The 12,093-nt window shown below is 47.0% G+C and overlaps 1 protein-coding gene across 14 annotated transcripts in view; it reads left to right on the plus strand.

The window, feature by feature from the left end:
• The window catches only part of ACAD10 (acyl-CoA dehydrogenase family member 10), a 42,440-nt gene that overhangs the window by 29,616 nt on the left and 731 nt on the right, over positions 1 to 12,093 (plus strand). For 7 of the 14 annotated variants that reach the window (XM_034672715.1, XM_034672718.1, XM_034672714.1 and 4 more), the window contains one exon: positions 5,319 to 6,029. In XM_034672715.1, the coding sequence (XP_034528606.1) occupies positions 5,319 to 5,488 (170 nt within the window). In that variant the 3' untranslated portion in view covers positions 5,489 to 6,029. Of the gene's footprint in view, positions 1 to 5,318; positions 6,030 to 11,603; positions 11,662 to 11,745; positions 12,051 to 12,093 lie in introns of those variants that run through there. The other 7 variants (XR_004629137.1, XR_004629135.1, XR_004629138.1 and 4 more) reach the window with 7 other exon arrangements.

Raw genomic sequence — 12,093 nt, forward strand, 5'->3', positions numbered from 1 at the left:
TGCTGCCTGAGGGTCTGAGTCACAGCCACGCAGCTTCTCCCCCTAGAAACCCACCCGTGGTCCTAGAGGCTTCGGAGGGACCAATTTGCCAGAATTCTACAAGATTCAGTTAACTTAACCATCTGTCATTAATAGCATATATATATATTCTTTAAAATATTTGAACTTTTAAAAATTATTTTTTAAGAGTTATTTATTTATTAGAGAGACAGAGAGCATGTGCAAATGGAGGGAAGGGCAGAGGGAGAAAGAAAATCTCAAGCAGACTCCCCACTGAGAACAGAGCCTGACTTGGGGCTCGATCTCACGACCCATGAGATTATGACCTGAGCCTAAATCACAAGTCAGATGCTCAACCGACTGAGCCACCCACATGCCCCAAACTTTTAAAAATTATTAACATAACATAAAAAAAATTATAAAGTAAAAACCTACATGATAAGAATTAAATCATAAAGAATACAAAATTATTTTCCTTTCTTCTCAGTATCATTTCTCAAAGATAAATACTACCCTTAAATTTTCATGGGCCCCCAATTTTTTCTATGTACCCATCTTCTAAGTTTTTTTAAAGATTTTATTTATTTATTTATTTGACAAAGAGAGGGTGAGAGAGCACAAGCAGGGGGAGCAGCAGAAGGAGAAGGAGAAGCAGGCTCCCCACAGAGCAAGGAGCCTGATGCTGGGGCTTGATCTCAAGACCCTGGGATCATGACCCAAGCCAAAGGCAGACACTTAAGCAACTAAGCCACCCAGACGCCCCTCTCTCTCTTTAAATTTTATAAAAATGTGATCAGCCTACATGCATTTTTAGTACCTTGGTTTTAAAATTTTTTATGCTTAAGAATTCCTATGAAATCGTTGTGTCTGTATATATGTAGGGTGTTACGTGTGTATGTTTAGGATATACACATATATATGATTATCAGAGACATACTTTACAACAACATAAGATATATTCCTTGCTCTTTTTTTCTGCGCTTAACAATGCTTCATAGAGACCTTCCCAGATGAGTATGTGCAGGTACACATCATTCTTTTGATTTCTATAGTACGTTCCATTGTATGGATGTAGTATAATTTATTTAACCCATTCTCCTATTGACATATTTTTGGATTGTTTGCACATTTTTGCAATCACAAATGCTGGTTGGTGAATGTCCTTTTTCACACATGTGTGAATATACCTGAAGGATAAATTCCCAGAGTTAGAATTGCTAAGTTAAAAATATGTGCATTTTAAAATTTTATAGATGGTGCCAAATTGCCCAGTAGGAGGATTGCTGGAGGAGAAAAAAGATGATGTGTTTTCTTAAATGGTGCATTTACATACATGAGAAAATGCTTTGTCGAACCAGCTGGGAATTAGTTCTACATTGTATCTTGTGCATCTGAACTTCTGGGAAGAAAAGTGAAGTGTTGACAGTTGAGTCAGATATGTATATATAAATGAACATATCACCTATAGAGTATTTACATATATGTATATGAGGGTATGGCACAATCTTATTAGTTTTAATTCTAAATCTTATGGGATAGCAAATGAAGAAATCTGTATCCTAAATTAGTTAAGAAGATAGAAGGCAGATTACAGTTTGCTTCCTATGTGGAAAGGAAGACAGGCAGAACGAAAGTACATAGAACCTGCCAGAAAGTCCTAAAAATGGTGGGTATCCCAGTAGCATTATGTACTCCCAGTTTTTCCCATGGCACAATCTCTAAATTCCATTCCCACCAAAAGGAGCTGGGACTTCTTAGAGAAGTGGCTGTGTTCAGGTTGAGGGCAGGACGTCTGCAGGTGAGCCTGGTGCACCTTATGGTACCAGTAAGCAGGGGGGGTGTTGAAGATGACTGGGGTCATATCTACCACACTTAGGAGCTAGCCTGAAGAGGCTCCCACTTGTTAATGACAGGATCTATTGAGCACCAGTAAGGATGAAACTGAAATGGGTGGGAACCCATCAAGTGTGTTTACGTCCATGAGTAAAAAGCAACACTAAAACAGAGTCAAAATCTCATTGGTGGCTTTGGAGGACACCAGGGAAGCAACCCATTATTCTAAAAATTGATAAATAAAGGAGAAAAAAATCAAGGATTTATCCTGCCTTTCGTGTACAAGTTCTGTGTCAAGCTAACCGAGTAACTGATGAGGGAAAGCTTCTCTCTAGGGAAGCATCCCAGACAGAATGACAGAATTAACAGATCACCAATTTTCCACCCTTAATACATGAATGGATCTGGAAAACAAGCAGCAACAGTGCTACCATCAGCAAGAGCGAGACAGCCAGACATCACGTACCTCCTGGTGCTTCTCCCAAGAGTCAGACCTGGATCTGACCGAGTCTCTAATGCTACCTACCAACTCACAGGAAGCACCGGGTTCAGAGGGGCACGTGAAACAGGACCCCTGGGGCACAGCCACTTACCAAGTCCAGATTTTGGGATACTTCACGGATTCTTCAACAAATGAATGTCAGGGGGGCAGAGAAAAGATGAAAATGAAACCTACAGATCAAAAGGGACAAACAGCGCCTGGGTGGCTCAGTTGGTTGAGCGTCCAGCATCTGACTCTTGGTTTCAGCTTAGGTCATGATCTCAGGGTCATGAGATCGAGTACCACGTACCACATAGGGCTCCACGCTCAGTGGGGAGTCTGCTTCAGATTCTCTCTCTCCCTCCCCCAGCCCCTCCTTCCTCTTTTCTGGCTCTTTCTCTCTCTCTGTAAAATAAATAAATAAAATCTTTAAAAAAAGGGGGGGGATTTAAAAGACACATCAGCCATTATAGCATTTGGATCTTTAGAGCCCTATTTGAAAAAACAAATTATAAAAAAAATTTTATGAGTTAGTCAGTGAAATTTGAATTCTCACTGGACAGTCTGGACAGCTGATGACATTAAGGAGGCATTTTTAAGCGTGATGATGGTATTGTGTGTCTTTAAGTCTTTGTTATTAGACATGAATGAGGTATTCATAGATGGAATGATGCGACGTTTGGGATTAACTTCAGAAAAACCCAGGGCAGTGAGGGTGGGGGTGACAGAGAATGAAACAAGATTGGCTGTGCTCTGATGATTGCTGAAGCTGACTGAGAGACACCTGCAGATTCATTATACTCTTTGCTCCATATTTGTTTATCTTTGAAATTCTCCAGAATGAAAAATGAAAATGAAACGTGAGTAGAAAGAAACCCAGCAGTGGGTTTGGTAGTACTGCAGGAATGTCTTAGCTTTGAGGTCGTCGACATCCCAAGCTTGGCAGCACGTGGACCTCAGCCAGGTTCCCGTATTCTAACGAGAAAGGCCGTTGCAGTCGGGAATTGATCATTCATTCACAAGTACCCAAACCTCTAGTAAGCCAGGTACTGTGCAGAGTAGTACTAGCAAAATACAAAGTTGTGAGCAAGAACGGTGTCCGGAGAAAAATCAGCATCCAGAGGGTTTCCAGTTTAACCCTCCCTGATCTGGTAATAGAGGTCTCAATAAGCAGGAATTCTTGGAAACCATATTTTCTCTTCCTCCGACAGGATTAGCTCTAACCACCTTTCCCAATTTGTGTTAGGGCTTTGCAATGAAAGCTAACTGGATATATTTAACTAAGCAGAGGGCTGCTGGGTCCGTGAGGTGCCAAGCAGGCCTGACTGCCTGTAGACGTTTTCTAGGGGACCACTGTGTTCTCACTGGATTCTGCTCACGTGCTGGGGGTAGGCTGAGTGGATTTTGAATTAGCCGTTCTGGAATATCTACACGCGTAAACCCCATTGGATTGTCCCCGATTGGCTATCGGGGCACCACGTGACAGTTTCCAAGTCCCCATGTGCCACATGAGTGGCTTCCTGCTTCTCTTGTGCTCTTCTCCCTTCAATGTGCATGTGACTCTGGGAAGGGGGCTGTCTGGCCCATACCCAGCACCGAGCAGGTGCTGAGTAAAGACTTGTTGAGTGGCCTGCATTCCCTGCTATGTAGCAGATGGATCTGGTTCCTCATTTGTAAGGAATAGCATAGTATCTTTAACACCAAAGCTGCATGAAAATGGTTCTTGTGGGAAACTGACCACGGCAGGGGCCAGGAGAAAAGCAGGCCTCTGCAAAGATCCATTTATTGATACAGAGAGAACGAGGAAAACACAGTCTCTTTAGAATATGGAAAGGCTAAAAATAACCTAGAGCAGCTGGCTGTAAAGAAGCTCACGATACGGAGACCATATACACACTCCATGGTTGGATCTCAGATGCGGTCCACCGAATGCCAAAAGCCATGCTGAAAGACTGCACACCCTATGATGTATATATTTATGTGACATTCCAGGAAAGACCAGCTATAGAAATAGAGATCCAAAAAAAGATTTAAAAAAAAGAAAATAAAAGAAATAGATTAGTGTTGCCAGGGGCTGGGGCAAAGGATTGAGTACAAAGGGACACCATGGAAATTTGGGGATGAAGGGCATATTCTCTATCTTGGTGACAGTGCTGGTTACCTGACAAAACTCACAGAGTTGTACACTTTTATACAGAGGGTGTATATATACACTATACCTCAATTTTTAAAAAATTTACATTAAGGGGCGCCTGGGTGGCTCAGTCAGTTGAGCGTCCGACTGGGTTTCTTCTCAGGTCGTGATCTTGGGGTTGTGGGATGGAGCCCCATGTGGACTCCCTGCTCAGCGGGGAGTCTGCTTCCCCTCTCCCTCTGTTCCCCCCACCGTGCATGCATGCGTGTGCTAGAATACATGCACACGTGCTTTCTCTCTCTCTCTGAAATAAATACATCTTTAAAAAGTTTACGTTAAAAAATCCTTCTCAAAAAAATGTCTCGATGCACGTATTTAAAAAAGAAGAGAGCAGTGAGCGTGTAAATTGGAGTGAGTTAATATGGCGCTGACACTGATCTGTGCAGAGCAGTGTCCAGAGACCAGCCACTAATCTGGTTCCCAGGGACCATGTTACCAGTTTTGCAGTGGGAACAATTCAGGGTAGTGCAGGGCTCTCTGGCCCACCGGCGACAGCAGAAGCGACCTGGGGTCTTCCTGATTTCATGTAGTTTCTTTAGAGGTGAGGAGCAGGGGGCAGTCCAGCTGAGCCTGACTCCTGGCTCCCAGCCCACTGACGTAAGCGTGGGCACGCCTCCTCTCGAAGACCCAGATCCTTGTTCGAAAAGCCGGGAATAAAACTGTCCTCGTGCTTCAGGAATTCAGTGAGCTACAGTCATACACGCAGAGCACTCAGCACCATGTCTGGTACAGCAAATGGTGGTAGCTGCTAACAGCATTATCTTGAAGGCTTGTTCGGGAGAATCACTGTCGTTCTTCACTTCTGCTTAGGGCAAGCAAGCTCGGCAGCCACCGGACAAAGTGAAAAGCTGACTGAGTACGTATCTAACCTGGCATGGGATTTTGCAGTCAAAGAAGGCTTCCGGGTTTTCAAAGAGATGTCAGCCACAAAACCGCTAGTGAGGTCCCACCACACTCAGGCTGGCCTGAGTCCCTGCTGAGCACCCCAGCACGAGCAGTTATATCCTCTTTACAGACTCTTCTAGAGCTCCTGCCTCAAAGGGAGCTCTGGTTATCTGTCCAGAGGGCCTTCCCCCGCACTCGGAATGCTGTATCAGTGACCACAGCACCCCGCTAAGCCAGAGCTGTGGACTCGCCAAGCCTCAGCGGAGGCTTGCACCCCTTCCCTGCCGATTGAACATCTCAGTGCAAAGCAGCGTATCAGGAGTTGGTGAGACGTCATCAGCGTGGCAGAACCTTGGCTCACGGGCTGGACACATCTGTTCCCCTCGTAGGCAGGGGACAGACAGGAGGGCTGAGGTGAATTATCTTCACTTTCCATCCTCATTGGGAGGAGGCGGCTCTAGATGAGTCAGTTTTCACTTTGTGGCTCTTTCTGCGAGACCGTGTCCTTGCCGGGTAAGTCAGCCCCGGCAGAGGAACCGCCACGTCTGTGGTTCGTGGGCTTATTACTTTATGCACATTTGTATTCTGTAAATTTGAAGAAGGGGAAATAAAATGCATCAGTTCATCAGGTCTCTCTTTAAAGAACCCATAAGGTCAAAGCCAGAGGGCTGGAGTCCACGGCAAACTGTTTCTGCTGTTGACAGGGAAACCACTTTAGCTGATAATGGAAATTCCTGCTGTTCTTTGCCAGGAGTCTTGGCTTGTGTGAGTTTTTAAGTTATTTGAGGTCTTCAGGAGTGCACATTTTGCCTATGATGCAGCCATCATCTACTTTTTAAGAAAATGGCTTTATCACTTTTTTTCTGGTCACAAACTGAATGCAAAATAACGGAAGCTCAAACATGACAAGAGTAAAAAAAGAGTTCATGACATAGAAAGACGTCTCTAAAATTCTCTGCTCTCTGAGATAATCTCTGTCAACAGCTTGGTGTATTAGGCTCCCCGGCTGCTTTTCTCTGTGACACACTAACATATTCCATGTTGTTATGGATTGTTATATGCATTTGAATCTCCCACTTGCTTATTTAATTTAATGACATGTCAGTGTCTGGAGATGGACCATCCAGGGTTTTCACTGTATGGGTGTACGTAATTTGTCTACACTCTCCTTGGCTAGGGACGCGGTGTGTGTCTCATTTGGCAGGCCAGGTCATTCTGGATCACTTAAGCTAAAAGGACATCAGCTAGCTGCTGACATGGACAGGGAGGCTGAAGACCCAGCTTTAGAAATCAAGGGAAGGCAGGCCACAGGGAGTGTGGCCAAGGTTGTTACAAGAGCAGCTGGCTGGGAGGTTTCTTGGGGAAGCTTCCCCAGGACTCTGACTCTGAGTTTGAGATGGGAATTTTCAGAGGGCAGGGGAGCCGGGGAGTAGGTCCCAAGGCCACGCTTCATTGCCCCGAAGCAGGGAGAAGAAGGGCATGTCTGGCCCCTTCACCTTCTGCAGTAGGAGACTGCCCTGATCCCATCGAAATTTATATAGTGAGGGAGTCCTCCAGAGCAAGAAGGTGATTTGGGGCGCCTGGGTGGCTCAGCTGGTTAAGTGTCTGACTCGTGGTCTCAGCTCAGGTCTTGTTCTCAGGGTCGTGAGTTCAAGCCCTGAGTTGGGCTCCACACTGGGCATGGAGGAGGGGGAGGAAGGGGAAGAGGCAGAAGGAGCAGCAGCAGCAGCAAGGTGCACGGGATGCTCTTACACACTTCCACGTACATTTTCTGTTTCTCCAACAGGATAAATTCTTTGAAGTAAAAATACTGGTCCAAGAATGAGACTATTTAGTGTTTTCACAAATACTGCCAAGTTTTTTTTAAAGACTTAAAAATTTTTAACTAATCTCTACACCCAACATGGGCTCAAACTCACAAGAGTCACACGCTCCACCAGCGGAGCCAGGTGCCCAAATATAGCCGAGTTTTGGTCAAGAAGGTGCTTACTGATTTATGCTCCCATCATTAATGTGTGGTTTGCCCTTCCCACCACTGCCTCCTGCCAGCACACTTCATCCTCGCACATGTGATGTAAGCCCATCAAGGGCACAGAAGCCCTGGAAAAGGAAACACTCACGCAAACACCTCCAGACTCTAGAAGGAATGCCGAGGCAAAACTAGATTAGGATCATTCTACTTCAGTTATATCTGAATGGGAACTTAATGATAAGTAAGATTTGTGGGTAAAGCGGTGATACTGTAGTTCATGGCTTTTATCCCAAGTCTCATTCCTCCCATACATGGGAAGACATATTTGGCCATTTACAGTGCATTTCATAAATCCTGTGAGGTACATACACATTGTTAATCTTGATTTAAAGGTGAGGAAACAGATTTGTCCAGGGACAGAGTTAGGAATAACAGCATCTGGATTCCTGTCCAGACCTCCTGGGCTCAAAATCTTTGGGTCCCCCCACACATACACAAGGACATGATTAGATCCGTTTCCTTATTCTGCCTCTTCAGAACTCCCTTGCTTCTTACTCCCCATGCCACCCCCCTCCCCGGCCTACTTTATGTGTTCCATTTAATCTGCCCTTTTGCTCCTTGGTCATTGCTCTCTGAGCTAATGAGCTTAATACAAACAGTGAGACCAGTGCATGTACTGATTCTGGAAGTACATCATTAGACCAGGCCCGATATAAATGTAAAAGTCAGGCCTGCTGGTGCCCTCCCCATGAGAAGAAGTGATGGTGATTATATTCATAATCGCTAACATTTAGTGCAGCCTGTCAGCTTCCGTGTCAGACGCTTTATATTCCCTGTGTCATCTCATTTAACCCTTACAGTAGCCCAGTCGTGGACCCTGCTTGGATTTGGGCTGCTTAGGGTTCCATCCCCTTTCTTGGTGGCAGCACCCCAGTTTCCTTTGGGGCCACTCCTTTCACCTCTTTGGATACAGTGGCAGAATTGTCAGGGTGCCAGCCCAGCCTTCCCTGGCCAAGGAGCAAGCATATGAGCCAAGCAAAGCCAGCCAGACTCTCTGGAATTGGGAGAGTGAACAGTATTTTCAAGAAGAAACATTGGCACTCACTCATTCCCCATCAGGACTGCTGAGTGTCCTGTCCCCTGTAATCCTCCAGGGTGCCTAGGTTCCTGTCTGTTTTGGACCCTCATTCTCTAACCTGAGCTCCCGAGAACCTTTCCATTCAGTTCCTTTTCTCCCTTTAGTTAGCGACATTTGGTGTCTACTGCTACAACTCAGTAGTCCTGACTGATAGGTGGGTAGTCATGTCCCATTTCACAGATGAAGAAACTGATCAAGTATCTTGCCCAGCCAGGTATGGCAGGAATGGTGCTAAACTGGGCAATCTGACCCTCAGGCTGGACTTCCTAGTTACCTGGCCAGGAGCCAGGTTTAGAAATCTGGGGTTACTTGTCTGAGGAACATAGTTGCCCCTCATAAAGGAAGCTGGTTCAGGGGTCTGCTATATCACCATATCAAAGCAGCTGACGCTGCAGCCACATGTACTGGGCCCGGTTCCTATCAGGCACACTAATGGATCCTTCAGTCTCCTGTGTTCACGGAGCATGTTCTAGAAGATTCACTATAACTACAGTAACGCTAACAATGATGGAAGGTGGGGTACGTGGGGTGTCTGGGATTTGGATACTGCAGGGAGTGAACTGACAGCCACCATCGTAGCTTAGGACCCTGCACCCAAGGCCTCCTCGTGATCACCCCACCCACAAATCTGCAGGCTTTCTCTCCAGCCCGATGATGCTGACTCATACTATTATTTTTGGCACACACTTCCTCTCTGGCTGTCTACTTTCCTCCTTCCAATCCCTTTCACAATTTTCCATAGGCCAAGATAAAAAATCATCCACTGTAGTTCCCTGACTTATTTTTCGTGGGATAGGAGAAAGCCAAGGCTGAAGGACTTTGGAAGCTGGAAGATGGATCCTGAGAAAAAAATACGGAGCAGGACTGACTAACATTGAGTGTGCACATTTGTGTGAACTCCTGGGCATGTCTATGCTCCCGAGTTTCCTTCTTTACAATTTTCCTAAGCGTGCAAGGATATTCTAGTCCTCCTCAAGAACACCAGTCCCCCTCCTGCAGCCTCGGGTTTCCCTCTGGCTTCACTGGCTGTGGGAACACTGATTAGAACTCAAACTGCTCATGAGGGAGGACAGCTTCAGGCAGCTGGCTGCAGCCAGAGCAAGAAAGCAGCTCAGGATGGAGTCTTCCAGAAAAGATGGGAGCCGTGCGAGGTGTGGGCCCGGCTGGCTTCTGTGAGTCTTCAGCCCCCCAGTTCCAGTCGGTTTTCTTTCAGCAAAGGATGTTCATGGCTGGGCTTCGGGAAGAACCTTCATGAAGGTGTCAGAGGGCAATGTGACTTGGAAGGAGCTCTGGCTCATGCTTCCAGGGTATTTGAAATTTTGAATATGGATGGAGAGTCACTGTCATGCCTTCTCTCTTTTTCAGATCTTTAATTGTTCTGCTCCAGATTCAGGGAACACGGAGCTTCTGGTGCAATATGGCCCTAGGAGCCAAAGGCCCACTCGCTGATTCTGTTGAAGGGAGAGGCCACCTCCCATTCTGCTAGGACCCAGCCCCAGGCACCTCACTGGGGGCACCACCCACCAGAGCTCCTCCTCATCAGGCCAGACCCCCGCGGGGGCCCGCAGGGAGCTGGGAGTGAGGGGCCCTGGCCAGCTCCAGGCAGATGTGATCTCACTCAGGTTGTCGCATCATTGCCACCAATGTGAGGCTTCCATCTGAGAGGAGGACAGCTTCACAGTCGCCAGGGGTGGATCGCAGGCATTGGGCCAGACATTCATTTTCCCGTGACACTGAGGTGGGCCTGTGTTGATAAGCATGTCTCTCTCTGCCCTGCCGTTGCCTGGGAAACGGGATGCAGAGAGGATTCTGTCTCCATGCTCCCAACAGAGACAGCAGAGCCCAGGAGAACAAGAGGTCCTCCAAGGGTCACCAGATGCATCACACATGTGACGCGCTGGGCATCTCTCCTTCACTCCCCCACTGTCTTCGGTGGGTCCTGGGCATCTCCGCTGGAACGGCAGAGGGTCACTTGTCCATGGCTTCCCCCTCCCGTGAGATCACACGTGCAACATCACAGGGGCTAGTGATAATCCCGCCCTTCATCATGCACTCACCCTTCAGGGCCCTCCCCAAGTGCTGTGTGGACCTCACCTCTGCAGGCGGTACGAATTATCACCCCCATCTTACAGAGGCGGAAACTAGGACCGAGACGTGACTTGAGTCACTTGGCTAAGGTACTAGCCCCCTGCTCATGAGTAGGGAACTGAGAGTGCAGGGTTGGCCTGATTCTGAAGCCTGTGCCCCTTATGTTGACAGTGCCTGTGGGAACAGCAGAATGGGCTGCCAGTGATAACGTAGCAGTTTTCAGCCTCTTGTCTCTAAATTATATTTTCACCTCTACACGGTGCTTTCAAAAAAAAATTGCTCTTACAACACTGGCTTCATTCTTCACTGGGACAAAAACCAACAGCTCTCATTTCTAGTCAAGAGCCTGCATCTGACTGTGTGAGGTCTTAGCGCTATCTGCTTGCTGGCGGCGGCTTTCCTGGGCCTGACTGCGTCTGTGAAGAGAGCTGATGGCCCCTGCGGCAGATGAGGGGGTCTGCCTCTCTCCTTTCCTCTCCATCCTGGATCCTTGCTGCCAGCTTGGTGTGTTGTTGGGAAAACCAGACCCACAGGCCTCAAGCCACTGGCAGCAGTCATGCTCTTAGTCCCCAGGGATACTCCGGGGATGAAAATCATTCAGGCTGTGACAGCGTATGGGCTGGAGGATGCTCCTGGTTAGCGTCCCAGGAGCAGCTCACCTCTGTGTGTGGCTCTGGGCAGCACTTGCTCTAGCCCAGGGTGCAAAACCTCCAAAATATGATGCATTTGGAGGGCCACATGCTCCTGCATTTGATTTCCATACATGAGTATCAACCACAAGGCAAATTTCAGACAGGTATTTTTATACTTTTTTTTTTTCCCCTCTTCTGAACTTAGAAGATAAGCCAAGAATCTGTGAGATGAGGAGGCCATACAAGATTCAAACAGGAGACAGGACATGCACTGCAAACTTTCTCTTCTAGATCCCAGTAGAGAGCTGACCCCCAGGCGTAGAGCCCCTTCCACAAGGGCTTTTTCTCTGTGCTAACAGCATTCACATTTTTATTTTCAGTGTTTCCAAAGGATCACTACACCATTAGAGTCACATCACCAAGGAGTTTCAGTTCAAGGTAGAGTCATCATGTTTTAGAAAAGGAATGGCAAAATAATCATTTAACATTGTAAATCAGTGATTTATTTTCCATCTTTAATAGGCTCCTTCCTGCCCTCCCTTCCCCATCAACCATGTCCCAGTTAGAAGGCTGAGAAAGGGCAGGAATATGGCCAGCAGCTGACCTGAACTGTTGCAAGGAATAAAAACATCCAAGGGAAACAGGTAAACAGACTCCTCAGTGGGAATCTTTTGGGTGTTTCAGTAGTCCTGGTGAAGTCTTGTTTGAACAGGTGGGCATGTAAGGAGAACATGGTCTGGGCCCCTGGCCGAGGCTTCGAGATCACCCAGGGCAGACTGGATCCCAGCAGGATTCATCAATGCATGCAGTTGACTGGGTCCTCACAGAGGGTCCTGGTGCTCAGGGAAGTTTGCTGAGTGCTTCTCCTTG

The sequence above is a fragment of the Ailuropoda melanoleuca genome, chromosome 12, assembly GCF_002007445.2.
Source record: "Ailuropoda melanoleuca isolate Jingjing chromosome 12, ASM200744v2, whole genome shotgun sequence".
NCBI lineage: Eukaryota > Metazoa > Chordata > Mammalia > Carnivora > Ursidae > Ailuropoda > Ailuropoda melanoleuca.